The sequence below is a fragment of the Spermophilus citellus genome (genome assembly GCF_964194105.1).
Source record: "Spermophilus citellus genome assembly, chromosome: 5".
Lineage (NCBI taxonomy): Eukaryota > Metazoa > Chordata > Mammalia > Rodentia > Sciuridae > Spermophilus > Spermophilus citellus.
This window is the reverse complement of record NC_138186.1, coordinates 82,372,558-82,391,452: the sequence shown is the minus strand read 5'-3', so window position 1 is coordinate 82,391,452 and position 18,895 is coordinate 82,372,558. Positions and strand designations below refer to the sequence as shown.

The 18,895-nt window shown below is 35.8% G+C and overlaps 1 protein-coding gene across 5 annotated transcripts in view; it reads left to right on the top strand.

Annotated features, from left to right (window-relative positions):
* Positions 1–3,568: 3,568 nt before the first annotated feature.
* LOC308650120 (uncharacterized protein) overlaps positions 3,569–18,895 on the top strand; it is a 43,306-nt gene continuing 27,979 nt past the window's right edge. For 2 of the 5 annotated variants that reach the window (XM_081296090.1, XM_081296091.1), the window contains exon 1: positions 3,569–4,839. In XM_081296090.1, the coding sequence (XP_081152216.1) occupies positions 4,278–4,742 (465 nt within the window). In that variant the 5' untranslated portion in view covers positions 3,569–4,277 and the 3' untranslated portion in view covers positions 4,743–4,839. Of the gene's footprint in view, positions 4,840–7,301; positions 7,436–8,139; positions 17,577–18,895 lie in introns of those variants that run through there. The other 3 variants (XM_081296092.1, XM_081296089.1, XR_014022249.1) reach the window with 3 other exon arrangements.

Below are 18,895 nucleotides of genomic sequence, written 5' to 3'. Positions count from 1 at the left end.
CAAGGCAAGCACTCTATCACTAAGCCACATCCCCAGCCCAAGGGTATGACTTTTAAACAAAACTTCAACTTTAAAGAAATAAGTGTAATAAATTTCATCCCTCTAGTACTATTTATTTATTTATTTATTTATATGTTTGTTTGTTTATTTATCTATTTATTTTTCTGTCTCTCTGAGAAAAGTTTTGAGATGTTAAACCTCGTGAATCAGATTTCTATTCCTTGTTGAAGGAGAAAGACAGTGATATCTTTCATATTGTCTCACTATATGTAAGTTTTGTTCAGTCCATCTTTCCCAGGGTTTATATATGACTCAAAATATGTTATTCATTCATTTATATTTAATCTCATATAATAAAATATTTTGAATAAATGCATACATGCAAATAGTAAAAAAGTTCATAAAATATTTTAAATAAATTTATATATGCAAATAGTAAAAAATACATAAACAGAATGGAAAGTAATAAGTCAAGACATATTAAAAATTATGTTTACTAGAGGCATTGGCATGTTTCTGTAGTCCCAGCTAATTGGGAGGCTGAGTCAGGAGAGCTGCTTAAGTCTAGAAGTTGGAGACAAGCCTGGGTGACATTGGGAGACCCTATCCCAAAAATACATTTATATCTACATCTATATCACAGTGAATATGTGAATATCTTGCTAAATTGAACTGTAAATTTAGTTTTACATTTTCTAATAGTTGAAGTTAAGGAAAAAAAGTTATAAAAATTTCATTTTAGTGAAAATAAAATTTTGTAACTCTAAAAGCAATTTTTCTGAGGGGTTGGAACCCAAAATAAAATGGGGAAGGGAGTCAAGTGTGTCCATCACCAGTATTTTTGTAATTTTTTATGTTCCTTTTTATGCATATAAAATATTTTTGCCAGGAATTATATCACACAATGAGGAAACTGTATGGTCAGATTCAAGAAATCAGAAAAATCTAAGATTCATAAAAGAGTTAAAAGGATCTGATGTTGTGGTTCACTAAAGCAATTTTCCTTCATCCATGTCAAAAATAGAAAGAAAAATAGAGCTAATTATTTTTCTATTCTCTATGTAGATATTATTTCATTATTCCTAATAACACCATTTTCAGATGAATGGATTAGATGCAGTGAATTGGAAAGAAATCACATGGAAGTCTGATTTGCCTAAAGCACAGAAATTCAGAGGCATTTCAACTATCAGAATCCAGAAACTACAAATCCAGTTGTTTGTTATACTCATTGATGAAGCAATCTTAAGATAATAGTATCTTAAATACAAAAATACAGAGAATATAATATTGTGATTAGTCATATTACCACAGATCACATGAAGCAACTTAGACTGTATGTTTATATATCAAAAATATCAACAAATGCTAAGACTAACTCCAAAGTAAAAAATGTTCTTCAGTAAACCTTTAAATATGTGCCAAACCCAACAACTCTCTTCTGGAGCTACAACTCTGGTGTTCCATACTGGACAACTGAGAAGGAAGTCACAGATAAAAAAAAAATTGAAAATATAACTTAGTAAATAAAACATCACTACAGTGGAGTCATGAGCATAACTCAGACAACTGAGAAAATATTTATCCCCTGCAATAAAAGGGTGTGGACTTGTCAATATCAGGAAATTATCAAATACTCTGATTTAAATCTACTTACTAAATGATGAATAGTAGATTTCTATTGATCAATCTTCCTACAGTTTTCACTCATAAAATGAAATGTACAAATGACAAGTACTGGTTCGATTAAATTCAGTAAATTTCATGTTATTGTTACCATATTTACATTTGTTTGAAGCAATAATTAAATTTCTGTGCTAGCTGGCAAGTTTGGGAATAAAGTAAACAAATTATACTTTAATACATGGAAATATATCTAAAAATACTTTTCTCTTTGAAAATTAATCACAAAACCCATAGTGAATCCCTAACAAGTGCTGTGAAATATTAAATTCAATACTTGATTATATGAGTATCAATTTGACCTAGCTATTAATAACTACCATGTATAACTATGGAAATTTAGCAGAAATAGGATACATTAATTTATTTATATGTATACATTGAAATTTTCATACATTTTAAACAGTATATATAGAAGAGTATTAAGTTGAACATTACTACATCTTGTTTTTCAGAAATATGTCAATGGTAACAACGGTAAACAAAATTTCTCATATTTTCCCATCCAGAATTCTTTCCTAAGAACTTTTGTTTTCTAGCCTAATACCCTCTCTATTAAAAAAGAAAAAAAATATTGTAAGTACTGCATTTTTGTTGTTGTTGTTGTTGTTTGTTTTGTTGTTTTAGTAATGGCTCTCACTGGGTTGCCCAGGCTGGCCTCCTGGGCTCAAGGAACCTTCCTGCCTTAGCCTTCCTAGTAGCTGGGACTATAGGAATGCATCATAGGACCCAGCTGAAATATTGCTTTGCTCTAGAATATTAAGACAGAGGTTTTGTTTACATCTATTTTGAGAGAAAAACTGATGGGCTCAAAATTTTTCAGATTGAAAAACTGTACCAAGGAAATATTATTAGTCTGCTAGTAGGTGAGTATCTTTATAGAAAATTAGAGAATAGTAACATATTTAATATTGCTTTTCACTTGGCACAATATTTTACAGAAAACATAGAACTTAACAAAAGCTATCTTGTTTGGCTCTCACTTGCCCAATGAAGCAGGCAAAGCCCAGTATACTAGCTTCTTATTATCAAATTAGTCATTAAAAGATTTGCTCAAAGTCAATCCAGGACTTATGCATCTTTTGACAAAACTCAGTCTTGGGCTTCATGCTATTCCCTGAAGCAAATGTGGTAAGGCACAGTGGGTTTCAACCATGAAAGCAATATGTTATATAGTAATTTCCTCTTTGAAAATGGTAATATAGTAATTTTTCTTTTATATCTTTTCCTCTTTGGTTCACGGTACAGAGGATCTTTTTAAAAAATGAGATTGGTCATCAAAGAAATTTATGCAGAAGGATCGTGTCACATGTGTACAAAAAAAAATTTATGTGAAGTTCATTGCCAGAAGAAATAAACTGATCATGACAATTCGAAGCATACAAATAAGTGTAATTTTATTTTTAAAATATGCAAATATTTGTTACCAAAAAACTGCTGTCATCATCGTGTAGTCTTTCAATAAAGAACTTAATAAAGTTTATTAACTTCACATACTATTCAAGTCAAATTAGAAAATACTACGGAGTGCTAATTAATGACAAGGTCCTGTGATCAAGAGCTGCAGTCACTTATAGCCAGCACTTTACTCAAGTCTTGGTAGATAAATAGATAATCATACATATATATCATCTATATCTATATTCTTTCATCTCCATTAAAGATAGTTCCTGTGACTTTATTATAGAAATAAAGTCCACGATAAAAAATAATTCAGATACAGAACTCATGAACTCATATTTTCATTCTTGAATGCAATTTTCTTTCAGGTAAAAAAAAAAAGAAAAAAGAAAAGAAACATTGCAGTGGCAATAGTGACATTCTGCGTTTTGGAGCAGGACAGAAACTAACCTTTTTCAGATACCGGGTGTTCTGTCAGATGTATTAAGACTACAAATGCTTGGGACTGGCCTGCACCTGGTTTAAAGTAGTGTTCTAAAAGGAAAAGCCTTAACTTGAATATTTAATAGTGCTAGGACGGATTGTGCAGCTTTCTTTTATGCACTTTCCCCAGAAAAGTGTGGGTGTGGATTTTGATGACCTACAAAAGTAGTGTGTTGCGGGTTTCCATTTACATCAGCTCCTTATAATAACCGCAATTTGGACATCAGACGTCGCTCCCACAGACTGTCTCTCCACTTTGCGACCCAGCTGCCGCTCGACCTGTCTCTCTGGGCGCCAGGATCGAGTCCCACCTCTGGGCTGTGAGCGGTTTGTTCCTAGTGGATCAGGGCGGGTGTGTTGCCGGAGTCGCGTTCTATTGGCTGCACTCTCGGGGACTGGCCGGGCTTCCCAACACTTGATTGGACAGAACTGCCCCCTGTAGGCCGAGATCATTGGAGGGCGCTAGAGCCAAGGGGCGGAGCAGGTTCCCCAGGATTCTTGACCGAGCGCGCCCGTCCGCGGAGCCGGGCACTGGGTGCCGGACCAGGCTGCGAGGGCCGCCGCGAAGGGAGGGTCTCGGCGCCGACCGGGTCTTGGAGAGGGAGTGCGGAGCTAGACTGGTCGCAGGCCAGTCTTCGTTTTCCCTCGGCGGCCACCGCTCCAAGATAGCATCTGTCAACACTCCTCCCTGCTCCTCCGCCAGCTGGGCCATGCTTCGCCGGTGGCCGCCGAGGGGACGCGGGACCCGGCGTGGTGAGCCCATCAGCTGTCAGGCGAGCGGCGGAGCTGCCCAAGGACGGCTAGAGACACACAAAGAACGCAGTGGGCGGCGACGGCGAAAAGGGGCGGCAAATTTGGGACCGCAACTCCTCACTGCTCTTGCTCCTGCCACTGCCGCTGGGTCTTGGTCCGAAGCTGCGGAGACAATGCGCTGGGCTTGGCCCGGCGCGCCTCAGAGTACCGGGCGCCCGCGTTCCCTCGGCCCCAAACTGACGGTCTCTCGGCTCGCCCAGCCCCCTCCCGGGGAAGGGGCGCCCCCTCGCTCCGGCGGCGGGCGAAGGAAGTCGGTCCGCGGCCGCGGAGCTGGGCAACTTGCGAGCCGGGAAAAGTTTGCGGCGCCTCCGCGGGGCGGCGCGGCGCGGCCCGCCCCTCGCGTCTGCGGTCACCGCCGGTGACTTTCTAGACTCGTCGTCAGCCAGGGCCGCGGCGCGGTCGGCGGGGACTGCGGGGAAGGCCGGAGTTCGTCCGAGGGCTCCCCAGACCAAGCTGAGGGTGAGTCGGTTTTAAAGAGCGATGGGCTCAAGTGGTTGGGGCGCCTGGCTAGGGAGAAGGCATGGAGGGAGCCTTTAATACTTTTTGGAGCAGGCGGGGAGAACAAATAAAAGTGCCGTCGCTGGAGAGGCACTGACATGCCACTGACTTGCGAACCGTATCCGTGGGAACCTTTCAGGGGCGGGGGCTGCCAAGAGCCTGTGCAAGGAGGGGGGCAGGCGGAAAGGTTAGAAGGTCGCCAAGCAACCCTGCCTGTAACTGGCTCTGCTTGACCTTGGACAAACGATTGAACCACTTAGATCTCCTTGTATATGATATATGGGGCCACAGCTACATGATCTGTGGTGCCCGTTTTTAAAATTAATCTCCATTTGAGATTTTTCTGTGCTTCAACGAGGTGCAGGAGTTACGAAGCGGTAGGCCAGGATATATTTACATGCGCCTGGATTCACCTTTCAGCCTACTAAGAAGCAACTTTTAAGTTTGATATTTAAAAACACTAATACTTATAGGTTATCTTCCGGGAAAAATAAGTTACCCGGAATTGCTTGTTTTATGATTTGTAAGACTGATCTACTTTGCTGCGCCATTTGGAATCCTGGGGGCTAGGATGGACACAGAGAGTCAAGAGTTAGGTGAAGTGGCAGGTGCCCCCAGCAAGTCCTTCTGGACTCAGTTTAGAGGGAAAACAAATCATTTTTTATGCAAGGAAGAGAGTAAACAGGGCAGGTGCTTGTGTTTGTCGTTTTAGTTTCTGTATTGCTTATTTCTGCTGAAAACTTTTGTTGGGAGATGGGGGCTCTTCTGACAAAGAAGAAAAAGAAAATGTTACTTGTAACCAAAGTATATAGTAAAGTAATTTAAATCTTCCTTACAGGAACTGTAACACAAAATACAAGTACATCTTGATCTAATTTTAATGAAGGATTGAAAATAGCTACTGTGTTCAGTATCACTGACGCCTAGAGAGCGCACTTACATAATCTTTGTTGAGATGTGTTAGTGGCATGTATAATTTTGATAAATAATTAATGTTAAAGGTTTGGTCTGACATTAGTTATTGAAATATTGTCAATGCAGATTGATTTGAAAAACAATGAAGTGTTAACTTTTGGTTATCATGATAACCTATATTTATTTTTCATAAGAAAGTCAAGTCAAACATTTTCCATGAACAAAATTCTCTCAAATATTGCACGGACACTTTGCTAGGAGTTTATACAAAAGAAGTTATTTTGTTCACTATAAGACGAAGTCCCCTAGTTTTCTCACCGTTCATGAAAGTGCCTTTTACATGTCAAGTGCTCCACTGGATGGTTTCTCCCTTGGTGGAGCTTATAGTAACAGTAGTTGATTTTTTAAAATATAGATGTGCATTAAGGTATTCAACAACTATTTGCTGAGTAAAATACCTAGTGCTCAGATATAAATAATTAGAAATCTATCTTACCTGTCCTTAAAGAGAATTATCATCATGCTTTACTACAGAGAAAGAAGTTATCAAAGGAAGAATTTACAGAAAAACTGAGCTTAATTCTAGAATGCATCCCCAAAATTTATAGCTTAAAATAGGGGTTTGCATTTTGAAAGAAAGAAATTGGTAGGGTTTCTATGAGAAAGATTAGCAATATTGATTTAAGATAATATATTTCATGACTTAATTTTGTTTGAAGAACATGAGTCTTTGAAAGATTTGTTTCTTAAATAATGAGTGGCTGTTTGCATTATGGTTGAATGTCTAATTAAATGTCCTAATCATAACCATAATACTTTGCTCAAGTACTGTTCAATTTTTAAACTTGTTTTAAAAATAGCATGAATGAAATCTTTCGATTCATTGTCTGAAGGGAAGTGCTCCTTTTGAAATCAAATAAATCTACACTAAGAACTATCTCCAACCTTACACCAAATGTAAATTAAGCACTGGAAGTAGCATTTAGTCAGGGTCTTCACTCTATAGACAAGTACTGTGTGTAGGAGAGATGCAAGGTGTACCATAGTGAGATATGCTGTTATTTTTAAAGGGCTTATATAAAAGTCCATTTGGTGACATCAGGGGAATACAAAGGTCTTAACATTTATAGACCTGGAAACTTCTCAAAAGCAGAGTAGCTTTATTTAAAAGTGATCTCTCATCCTAGAAATTAGCATTGATATTTGAACAAGTTTTCTTTATAGAGTTTGTGTTCTCCACTCATATTTGCTAATTGGTCAGCCTTGTAAATGGTTGGAGCAATGTATTTCAGGATGTGGTCCTTAGAACTTTATCAAAATCACCTGTAGAACTAGCAAAACATCAGATTCTTGGGTACCTTCCACACTTACAGAATCAGAATGTCTGTGAAGAGAATCTAACTGTATTCTTAAGCTCCTTCCAAAGTGAGAGTTAATCACTAAATTTTAAGAATGAGCATTACAATTTTCTTGCCAGTGCTGTAATGGCAAGTGTTGCTTTCTCCTAGGAACATGTAAAAAGCTCCCCAGATGCTCACTGCTCTGATCACTTCCTTATGGTACCAGACCTATTGGTTCATCTTTTATTTGAGCCCTGTGGCCAGAAAGCCCTCCCTCCCCCCTCCATGAACCACCTCTGCAGGTAAACGAAAATAAAAGCTACAAACACAGTTAAGACTGGTATTGCACAAGGCTGAAGACTAGAGTTCACAGACACCTCCTACTAGTACATTATTTGCTCTATTCTCCCCAACCTGTGGGTGATTTGTGGGAGGGGCAATCCCAGGCTCTTTCCCCTTTTCAACTGGGTAGATAAGGTTTCAAGCAAATGATTGAGAATGAGTCCTAAGGTACAGAAGGTCTGAGAGGGAACAGAAAAGAATACTGGATGGATAGCTGTCTCTTCAATGCTAATTTGAAGATTTTGTTCCTGAAGCTGATAATTTGGCAGTCAAGTGTTTGTCACCCAATCTCTCTGCCTTCTATTGTCAAATCTTGTATCTGCAACCTCATATAAGCACTCCTGTAAGCTCTGTATCCATAAAATCCCCAACACATATGTCAGAATTTGTTTATTGGGAAAAAATGGAAAGAGTGTAGGAGAGATGTTCAAAGAATAGGGTGAGGAATCTGCCAGACTTACTTCCAAACCTAGCTTTGACATTATTGCCTCAGTGGCCTTGAGCTGCATCCTTGACCCCCTAAACTTCAGTGTCCTTACCAGCCTCAAAGGAGTGGAAATTATAAGATTTTTAAAGTATCATCAGCTATTAATTGCCATGCAGTAATACTTGATATATGTAGCTTTTAACTTATTATGGTAACTTTTAAAATTTTCTTTTTTAGCTCGGGAGTGTTGATATAGAAGACAGAAAAGAAGGCAACACTGGAGGAGATAAGTAGCTCTGGACACAATGGAAAAGCACATTACTAAATAATAATTGTTGAGCAGAGGGAAAAGGGATAGGAGAAATATGTGGACTGTATGTGGTGCCAGCTAATAATTCGGTTTCATCATGTCACTTCCTGGCTCAGGTGGAGTCTCCTCTATCCTCTTCCCTTTTTGCACCACCTTACTTAACATTTAATTATATTCTTTCCTTAATCAATTTGTCTGATTATGTGATCTGTCTTAAAGTTTTAATCCTGGTTTTGCATTTAATTATCAGTGGTCCTTTACTTTTTAGAGGCCTAAGAATGGCAGCTATCTCCCCCCTTGTGATCTAGCTTTTGGAATCATTGAGGTTAAGAGATTTCTATCTGTAATTCTGTAGGAATGGTTCCAGAATTTAATCCTAGATTTGCTTTTTTTGAGAATTTGCCACCAAAACATAGGAACATGGTTAGAGAGGCCCCTGTCCCCTGGTAGTTAAATTTCTTGAGCAATTCATATTTGTTAGTGTACTTTCTTTCCCATCAGCTTATTTGTTTCTTACAGCACCCCAGTACTTCCTATGAGGGACCCCAATCTTTTTCTTTACCTCTCTTCTCTCTTGCACATGTATTCCTAGACTAGTCTTTGCTTTTATTATTTTAGGTTTTCTAAATTTAAAATCCTCTAATGAAATTGAATCTCTCCTGCCTGGTTTATAGGGTGACATTTAAAAAAAAAAAAAAAAAACAGAGTCCCGTTCTAATCTAACATTATCTTTCCATAATTTTAGGAACAACCATGATAGCTTAGTTCATTAGTGATATTTCCTTTTGAACTATCGGTTTCTACTTTTATTCTTCCATTTCTGATACCTTCTTGGAAAATCATTAACATCTTGAGGATATGCGCTTCCTCTGAATTCTTACAGTAGTCACAACTGTTGGGTCAGTTATAACCTAGTCATAAAATCCTAATGGAAGTGTGTGTGTGTGTGTGTGTGTGTGTTTATATTTACTGGAAGAAAAGTTTCTGCCAAGGAGCTGTAAGAGTCAAGTCAAGATGTTCTACATTTCCCTATCTTGTTAATGGAGTGGATTGGGCCAAATGACATTGATATGCCTTTCTCATTCTGAGGATCTATGATAATTTGACCTTCTTTAGGGGAGATGAAATTGGAGATCTTACTGTGTTCTTAGATGAAAATATCAATACAAGCATTTAGTACCTTCAGGACTTGTTCAGTCCCACAGATTTCTATTTTCAATTGGCATATACCTTTTCTGAGAAGCTTTTCAACCACAAGAATTCAGAAAAGATTACTTGGGGATAGATTATATACCAGATGATATGTATTGGGGACAAAAATGCATTATCCTTAGGATTGACTTCCTATGATAGAAAAAATAGATTCATCTACTATATAAACTTAGTCTTGAGAATTTATAATTTGCACTTATTTCTTAGTATTCATGCTGGATAGGTTCCAGGATCCACTTTCCTACAGATACCAAAATATGTGAATATTCAAGTTGTTTATATAAAATGGTGTAGTAGTATTTGCATTTAACCTACATACATCATCCTGGATACTTTAAATCACCTCTAGGTTACTTGTAGTACTTACTGCAATGTAAATAGTTATTTTACTGTATTGTTTAGGTAATAATGACATACAAATGCTACATATGTTCAATAACAATTTTTACATACACATTTTTAATCCACCTTTAGTTGAATCTCAATATAAAAGCCAACTTTGTGTTTCATTTTCATTGAATAATGCTATATAGTAACAAAGTTGTGTTTTTTAAAATTATTTCATAACTTGAAAAACATTAAGATATTCAAAACTCTAGAATAGATGCCAGGTGACTTTTTATTGTAAGCTGGTTGGTGAAATATTGTAAGCCTGCATATATATGTACATATATCACATGCGCATTATACTTAAATTAAGAAGGATACCCTTAAATTATGAGATGCTATTATACATTGACCAGACTTTAAGAATATCTCTTTAAAGTGTGTTGACATTTAATTGACCTTTGAAGGTTCATTCTGTTAATCATACTGAAAGTGCTAAAGCTATGGTTGACTGCTCTGGTGTTTTTATATTCAGTCGTGCTTAGCATATAAATTCTTCAGCATAATTGCGACTTATTTAGCAAAAGTTTCCTTTCTTTGAAAATGTGAGTTGCCTTGTATTTTTTGAGTCTTTTTTTTTTTTCTTAACTTGCTTCAGGCCAAGTTAGAGGTCTGAATTGAAATGTTTTCTTGTCATTAGTTGTATGGGGTGTGGCTTCTTAATACACAAGTAATGGAAATTTCTTGTCTAAATGAAAAGTACTTTTATTCCTGCAAAAGTTAGAACTCTTCAAAGTACAATACTAAAATTTAGAGAAGTGTAATACTTCAATATATATATATATATTTTTTAACATAAACTTTTATAAGTCAGTTCTATTAGTGTAGATTAAAAGTATCAGTGCTAATACTTTTTTATTAAACAAGAATTCACAGGAACTATCTTCATGAAAAACTATAATTCTTGAATATTTGTGAGTAGAATTTTGCTATAACTGAAGAATTACAAAAATGTCAAATATGAATATATTTTTTAAAAATATTTTATTACTATCACTTAGAGAATGTCTGTAAGATTTCTTGGTCTTATATTTATGAAATCAGCGTTTGTTTGGAAGTAATTTTTAATATGGTTATCTAATTTTTTTCCTTTTCTTTCTCTTTTTTTTTTTTTTTTTGGTATTGGAGATGGAATGCAGGGGTAGCATTATACCACTGAACTACATCCAGTGTTGTTTTTTGTATTTTGTTTTTTCTGAAATAGGCTCTTACTAAAGTTGCTAAGGCTGGTCTTAAACTTGTGATCCTTGCCTCAGTTTCTAAAGTTGCTGGGGTTATAGACATGTGCCACTGCTCTAAGCCTTGTTAAATTCTGACAGAAAAATAAAAACATGTATTTACTATTTTTTAGTAATTTACTTTTGGCACTTTAGACATTTTTTGAATATTTTTTCTACCTTAAAAATGGTGATTAAATAGGAGATTAAAGTTTAAACTAGTTTTCATTTTCATGATATAATTTTATACTGTACAAATATATAGTTCCAATTTGAAATGTGCTGTTTCCTTTTTATAAGTTTTAATTATATTATTATATATCACATTATATTATTTATATATTCACATATAACAAGCAGGGTAAACAGTCCAGTTGTCATGAAACTGACCTTATTTTCTCACCATCTCTTTTACTATTTATTCCTTACTTTATCCTGTTCTTTTTATTTCATAGTGCCTATGTGAAAATGAAAAATGCATCATTTTTTCTTAATCAAATAAATGTTTTACTTCAGATACTTTTTTAAAAAATGGAGTGTACAGTGAAACATCTTAAATAATATTATCTTAATAAGGCCTAAAGAATGCAAACCATTGAAATACTGAATAGTCAGGTACAAGATGCCCCAGACTAAGGGTGAAGTCTCATACTTTCATTTTGTAAGGTGTTTTTTCAGCAGATAGACTTATTTCTTCAGTAATAATTAGTGTCTTGGGATCAGAATTAACTAAATATGCAACTTTAAGTTAAAGCCTCATTTCTTCAGAAATCTTTCTCAGTCCCTAGTAAGTCTTTTGGATGGATGGTACACTACGAAATCAGTATATTTGCTATTATTTTATTGTTTGAAGCCTGTTTTTGCCATTATGAAGACCTTCTTGTCATTTGGATCTGGATACATGTATTCAAAGATGATTTATTTTCATTTTATTTAACAAATTCTTACATTTTGTGTAACAAATACTGTTTTAAATACTTTACAAATATTAGTTTATATAATCCTTTTAACTCTATACTAACACATAGCTTCATTTTACAATTGAGAAAACTAAGGTACAGAGTTTTATCTTGTGGTAGGGCCTTAAGTTGGGGGAGACTACTGAGGGTCGGTCAAGAAGATAACTTAATAGTAGTACTAAGAAGCAAAAGAAAGATATGCAGGAGTTTGGGGAAGATGAGTCTGTTTAGGAAGGAGTAAGGATTCTGCTGGGCCTAGTCTTAAAGGGTGGCATGTCATCCTTACTCAATTTTAAGTCTTTGGGATCTAGAAGCAAAGGACAAACTTAGAAAGAGGAGCTGCTCCTCAGGTTTCAGCTGCCTGTTCAGCCTGGCAGGTGGATTGTACTGGCTCATGTGATTCTTACAGGGCTGCACCAACCTTTATGTCTTACCTCCTAGCATTTCTTGGCTGACTCAGGCCATTTTTTCCCTGAAGGGTTTAACTTTTCCCTCAGCTGGGAATTTGGGCATTGTAAACCACTGGAGAAATTTTTTCCCCAGCCTTTACTTCAGCCCACTGCAGCCCCTTCCTTGCACTGTGCATATTCCTTTGAAATATTTTTCAGTAGGGTCTATGCATCTGTATTTTATGAAATTCAGAGATTGATGTTAAGCAACAAAATTAAAGGTCAAATCCATCTTTTTTGTTGGAATTGGAGAGCAGTTAAAATCAGACAATATGGAAATATGTAGTAAAAAGTAGAAATATGGAGAAAAAAAGAGAGAGAGAATGTGGAAAAGAAGAGATAAATTGGGATGGGGAAGGATGGTGAAAAAAATGGAGAGAATTGCTGATTTGCTTCACACCCACACCTCCTCCCTGAATTCACAGTAACAGCAGCAGTGTCACTCTCTTTTCCCTGACATGTGCTTTACCAGGGAGTTGAGCATCGTGGGAGTGGAAAATTTTTCTCTTCTGCATTTTGAAACTTGGGTGTGCTGCTTTAAGATGCCACTGGTATCTCAGTAATGTTTGTTTGTACTGGATATTATCTCTGTAGCCTTTGTGGATGGGGCTTATAACACAAACAATACTGTTAACAGAACTGCAGGTACTCGATTGCTATGTTTATTTTATTAAAAAACTGCCATAGCCGTAGGACTTCTGAGCACATTTAGAAAATACCAGAGGCACTTTGAAGAACAACTTTAGAAAGAAAGAAAAAATAAAAGGAAAAGTTAAGGCTTGCATGTTTTAGAATACTAACCGCCATGATAGATTTTGCCCCAATAATTCTAAATTAGGATAGTTCATTTTAAAAAGGTAAGTGTAAAGTATTCTTCATGTAGTATAGAATAAGTTCCCTTTTCTTAATAGATAGTCTAGCAGAAATATAAGTGTACTGCTTTTGTTTCATACAATACAGAACTAAATTTGGAACAAAAAATCTTTGAGGACTTTTAGTTTCTTTCTTTGCTGCTGTTTAATTCATCTCTCATGACTTTTCTTGGTCAGACACAGGTTTGAAAGAATGTCTTACTTATTTGTGATTATATTGGGAAAGAATAATTGAAAATGACCCTTACAGAAAATCCATGATACATGATCATCTTACTCTTAAATTTTGTAATAATTCATATTATGGCCCCCCTTTTTATAAGAAGGGAAGTAACCCTTTTTATCATGTTATCTGTAGAAAAGGTAATTATTTATTCACATTTATGAAAAGTATTCTGTTTAAATAACAGAACGTTAAGCTAATCTAAATGGCAAAAGTGTCGATTTGGATAAGTTCATTTATTTTTAAATAGTAGTTCATTCCCCAGATAGAGAAACATGATCCTATCAGGTTTGTTTAGAACCCCATCCATGAAACAAAGTAAATTAAAGATTTTTTTTCTGATACTTGTATGGCAGTAACATACTGTTCACACATTTGAGAAATCACTAATAAATTACCTTTAGGAAATAGAAAAGAGGAAAAGGAGTTTTCCTTTTTTACTTTTATTTTTGCTTAACCTACTTTTTTCCCACTTCACCATCCTTTTGTATTTTATGGAAATACTCTTTTTGCTCTACTGTTCTCCCCATTTGAGCATCCTAGATTGCCACCACTCCAATTTTCTGCTTTAAGGCAGAAATGGAACCTGGGCCTAGGTGGAAATGATTCCATACTTTCTCAGACACCCTGTCCTCCTTAGAAGCAAGAGAAACAAAACAGAAATTGGTGGTTTGTTGCTGTTGCTTCTGCAGTTGCCCTGTTTGACCTGAGTTTTTTCTTACCTCTATTCTTAATGTTTAACTATGTGGTCTTACTGTATTTCATCATTATCTCTAGTGATTCACATTTATCACAAAACTGCTGTGAGTAAATATTAATTAGGTGAATAAAGTAGAATGCAATCATCACATGGGTTTTAAAATTACTATTCTTTGAAAGGAAGGGTGTTTTTTATAGGTTTATGTTTCTTTTGTTGAAAATCTATAAATTCTTATTTGAGCAACTGATAGTCCAAAACACTTTAAGTCAAATATTAACTTGCAGTAACTGCTGATTTTGACGTGAGTGAGCTATTTTAAATTAAGTTACCCATTCTCGTGTGAAATGGTATAGAAATCTTGCAACCTGATTTGGTTGGACTCTGAATAAAATTTTCATTGTCACTGTTTTCTGTATGCTTTCTTCCTGTTTGCCTCTGGTATAAGCTATATGAGCCTCTTTGCTGCTTATAACCCAGTCCCCACACCATGCAGTATTGGAGACAAGTAAGTTCTTTTGCAGAAAGCTTTATAAGTCTGGTGCTAACTACTGTGTCTGTAAATATACTCTCAAACAATTTTGTAGTCCCACTATTTTTAAAAATGTGTGGGTGTGGGAAGTGATGTTGAATGAGTTCACGGTAATTGGTGGTTCTTTATATTAAGAAAAATCACACCAGTTAGAAGTCTGCTTCCATAATTTGTGTATGTTTAATTTTTTAAAACTTCTAGCCCTCCCTCACTGAAGTTTCCACTCTACCTCATAAATTTAAGCAATGAAGAGTCAAAGCATTTTATAACTAGAAGGATTTTATAGAGATTGTTATGAACCCTCTCATTATAGTTAAGGAGATTGATGTCCGATAAAATTAAATGAGATCATGTAGCTTGTTTAGTACGTTTCCATTAATAGACACTGTTCTGATTAATCTGTCCTAGCATATTAATAATCAGAAGGTAATAATAAGGAAACATAGCTAACAGGCCTACAGTACTTTCTCATATATACCTGTATCACTTCTCAGGAGTGTTCTATGAGGTATAAGTATCGTTGTTTCCACTCCTAGAGAAAGCAGGCTCATGCTCTGGGGATGGGAGGGGGAAGTTATAGACTGTCTATACTGACATCTATCAGAAGGGCTCAGTTTTCTTGTTTTCCCATCTTGGCAGAATCATAGCCTATCTCAGGACAGTTCCCAAGACCACAGGATGGAGAAATCTTATCTTCATATGTTGGCTCTGGCTCTTACCTGGGATCAATTATTAACTTCTCTGCCTATTTCATAACTTTTTTTTAAAGGGGGAAAAAAGCACATTTTTAGAGAACTATGAGCTCTTAAATTTTTCAAAATAAAGATAGAGTATAATTGTAAAAGGTGTGTTTAAAAAATCTCCTTACCAGCATTTTAACAATTCAGCCAATATATGAGCATCCACTATATCCCAAGCACATTGAGGGTCCCAGTAGCAATTAAACCAAAATTGTGACCTGGACAGAAAAGGCTTATGCAATCTTCCCTCTTTTTAGATTTATTCACGTAGAGAACTATTCACAAGAAATGTCTTGCTTTTGTCTATGTTGCTCTTGAGGAATGAAAGTATTATTTCTTACGTCTGAAATGAGTCAACATTTTTAATACTTTGTATTAAAGTATCCATATTAGAGAAAATTTGTAAGATACTTTAATATAGTAATGATCATATCACTTTTTTCTTAGATTTTCTTTAACCTGATGAAATATCTAAAGTTCTCAGTTATTGCATAGCTTTGAAAACATGTTTTAATGATTATGTAATTTCAAAGTGATTCAGTTTCTGAGTATGTCAACCTGACTTTTTATGCCAATTTATTATTAATATTATCTTATACAAAATGGTTAATAAAAAGATTCTAAATTAACTTTGACTTTATAAATGCTTTCTAAAATAAAAAATGAATTAAGTTGCAGATTCCTTTAACTTGTTGAAAAAGTTGACAGAAGTATCAACTTTGTACTTTGGACCTGAATTAGAAATTGATGTTTTTCAAATTATGAAATTTATAAACACAATAAATATTTAAGAGGCAGTTTCTGTTATAGAATTGTGCGCCTCTGAAATGATTATTACTCTGAAGGAATAGTACTAATCATGTCGAATTTTTACTGTTTAGGGAATTATAGCTTTGATTTTTTAAAAAAATCACCAAGTTTTGAATTCTGCCACATGATTATTACAGTGAAACTCATCCTAAATTTACATAATGTTCCCTCAGAAATGTCTGTTTCAGCAGAACTGGGAGAGTATTTCTTGTGAGAGAGGCTCTTTGTGAGGAAGAAGTCTAATGGAGCCTGAGCAAGGAAGGGTGGAGCTGAGCCAGCAGGTGGTCTGAGGGAGGCTGCCTGGGAACTGCTGACAGTGTAGGCTGGAGGAAAGGGAGGGCGCTGAGGCAGGAGGAGCAGAGTGGAAAGTCCCTTATTAGCCTGAAAGCTATGATGCTCTGACCCTCTGGAATCCCCCTCCCTAGTAGGAATGCCAGCCAAAGTTGGAGAGGACAGGCTCCCAGCAGATCAGGGTGGGTGGAGAAAGTAGGGTGACAACAACCCAAAAGCTCATGATAAAGTTTGAGAGCTCCTGTCTGGGAAAACTTGGCCTAGATAGTAAATCAGTACTATTTTAAAGGAGAGCTTGGCAGTGAATAAATACATGAAAAATGAGTGAGTGACTTAATTTTTTTCATCACCAAATGGTCTTTTCTACTCTTAATTTTTTGGTTAACTTTTATATTCAATTAACAATGAACTATTATTGATTATCTCATATTTATTCACACCCATGAAGTCTTCTTGCACCACAAATGATCCAGAAAGACTTACAATAAACAAAACATCAGAACAAGAAAGTAAGTGATGGGTGTGATTTCTACACTCAATCCTGTGATACTGATGACATACCTGTGATGGCAACTGCTTTTTCATGCTGTGACAGGGATGAAATGAAGCCATGCATTGACATTGCTTGACATACAACAAATACTTAGTTGAGGTTATATTTAAATTAAGATATATATATATATATATATATATATATATATATATATATACACATACACACACATATATACTTTTTAGCTTAATTCTTCATTTTCACTGTCATTTTATCAAAGAATGCTTATTGAACAAAATAATTATGTTCATTTCTACAGTAGAATAGATTTTTTTTTATAACTCTGGAAGCTGTATACTTTCAAGATAATCTTCTCTTCCTAGAATTTCAGATTCTTAATCTTTCATGTGAGCATAAGCCATGAGAAATTGTTCTCAGGGAATTCCTGTACCCTCTATCCATTTTCACAAGGCAAGGGCCAGGTAGGTCTTTATTTGTATTACTTATAAATAAAAGCTAACAAAAGACTGCTTATTAGCAAGAAGTATATTGAGAATTAGAAGCCCTTGAACTAGGTTAAAAACAATGAGGACTGCTAAGTGTAAAAGAATAAATCAGAGAAGACAAAGATTAATTTTAAAGTGTGGATTTTTTTTTTTTTGTACATTTAGGTCACTTCCATTTCAGATGAATTCTAGGTATGCATTCTACAAAAGGAAGAGAGACCACTTGTGTTTGTCTTCATGTGTGTTTCAAAAAAAAAAAAAAAAAAAAGGACAGAGGCTGAATGCCAACACTATTAATGCAATTGCCTGAACTGTAGGGCCTCAAAGAGAGGGAAGCTGGAAGGATGCAGAGCCTGGGCACTATGCCCTGTGCTGACTTGGAATACACCCCTTCCTGGAGCACCACTGCAAAAACTCTGGCCTGAAGACTGGGAGGTCATAAAGACAAGAGAGGAAGAGGTGAAAGCAGAGAGAGAAGCTTTATTCTCTAGGTGACCAGGGTTACCTACATGCACATTTTCATTTCCATCACTCTCTAAAGGAGAGTACTAGGAGAGAAAGAGATAGACACATAGACATCATAAGCAATGGTAACCTTCACCAACTGCTAAGTGCCTAAAATCTCCATTCAGATATGGGCCATTACATTTATGTGAATAAATTGTGAATAGTTGGTGTAGGGAGCTTGGGTGCCTAATAACATTTTAAGATATTCTTAAAATGTATATAGCCTGCAGAAAGTACATTATTAAAGAGTCATTTGAAAGGGTCAATATTGAATCACTTAGGTGAGCTAAGAAAATTCTTAAGTTTTTTTTCTGGGGTTGGTCCCAAACTGTTCCCCACAAGAAGGAATTAAACAATTCTTCAAACAGATATGGGAAAGGGTATAAAACTTGACCAGGGTATAGACATCCAGAGCTGTACCTTTTGGGTGGGAAGACTCAGGGACCTCATCTAACAGAGCTAAAGAAATGGAATACTCATGGTTTTGAGCTAGACAAGTTGTTTTTGGTATTTCCAGAGCTATAAATGACCAAGCATTAAATCTGATGTATTTAACAAAATTCGATCTTATTCTGCCATATTTGTTTTTAACCCATAATTTTGAATAGATTTACTGGTCACATTTTTCAGATAGTAATAAGATTTTTTCAGTCTTAAGCAAACTTACTTAGTTCAGTCCTTATAGAACAGTGGTTCTCTGCCAGAATGATATAATGGAAGCGTTAAATGACTCATGCAAAATATACAAATTCAGCAGTCTCCTCATCTACTGATTAAGAATTGCAGAA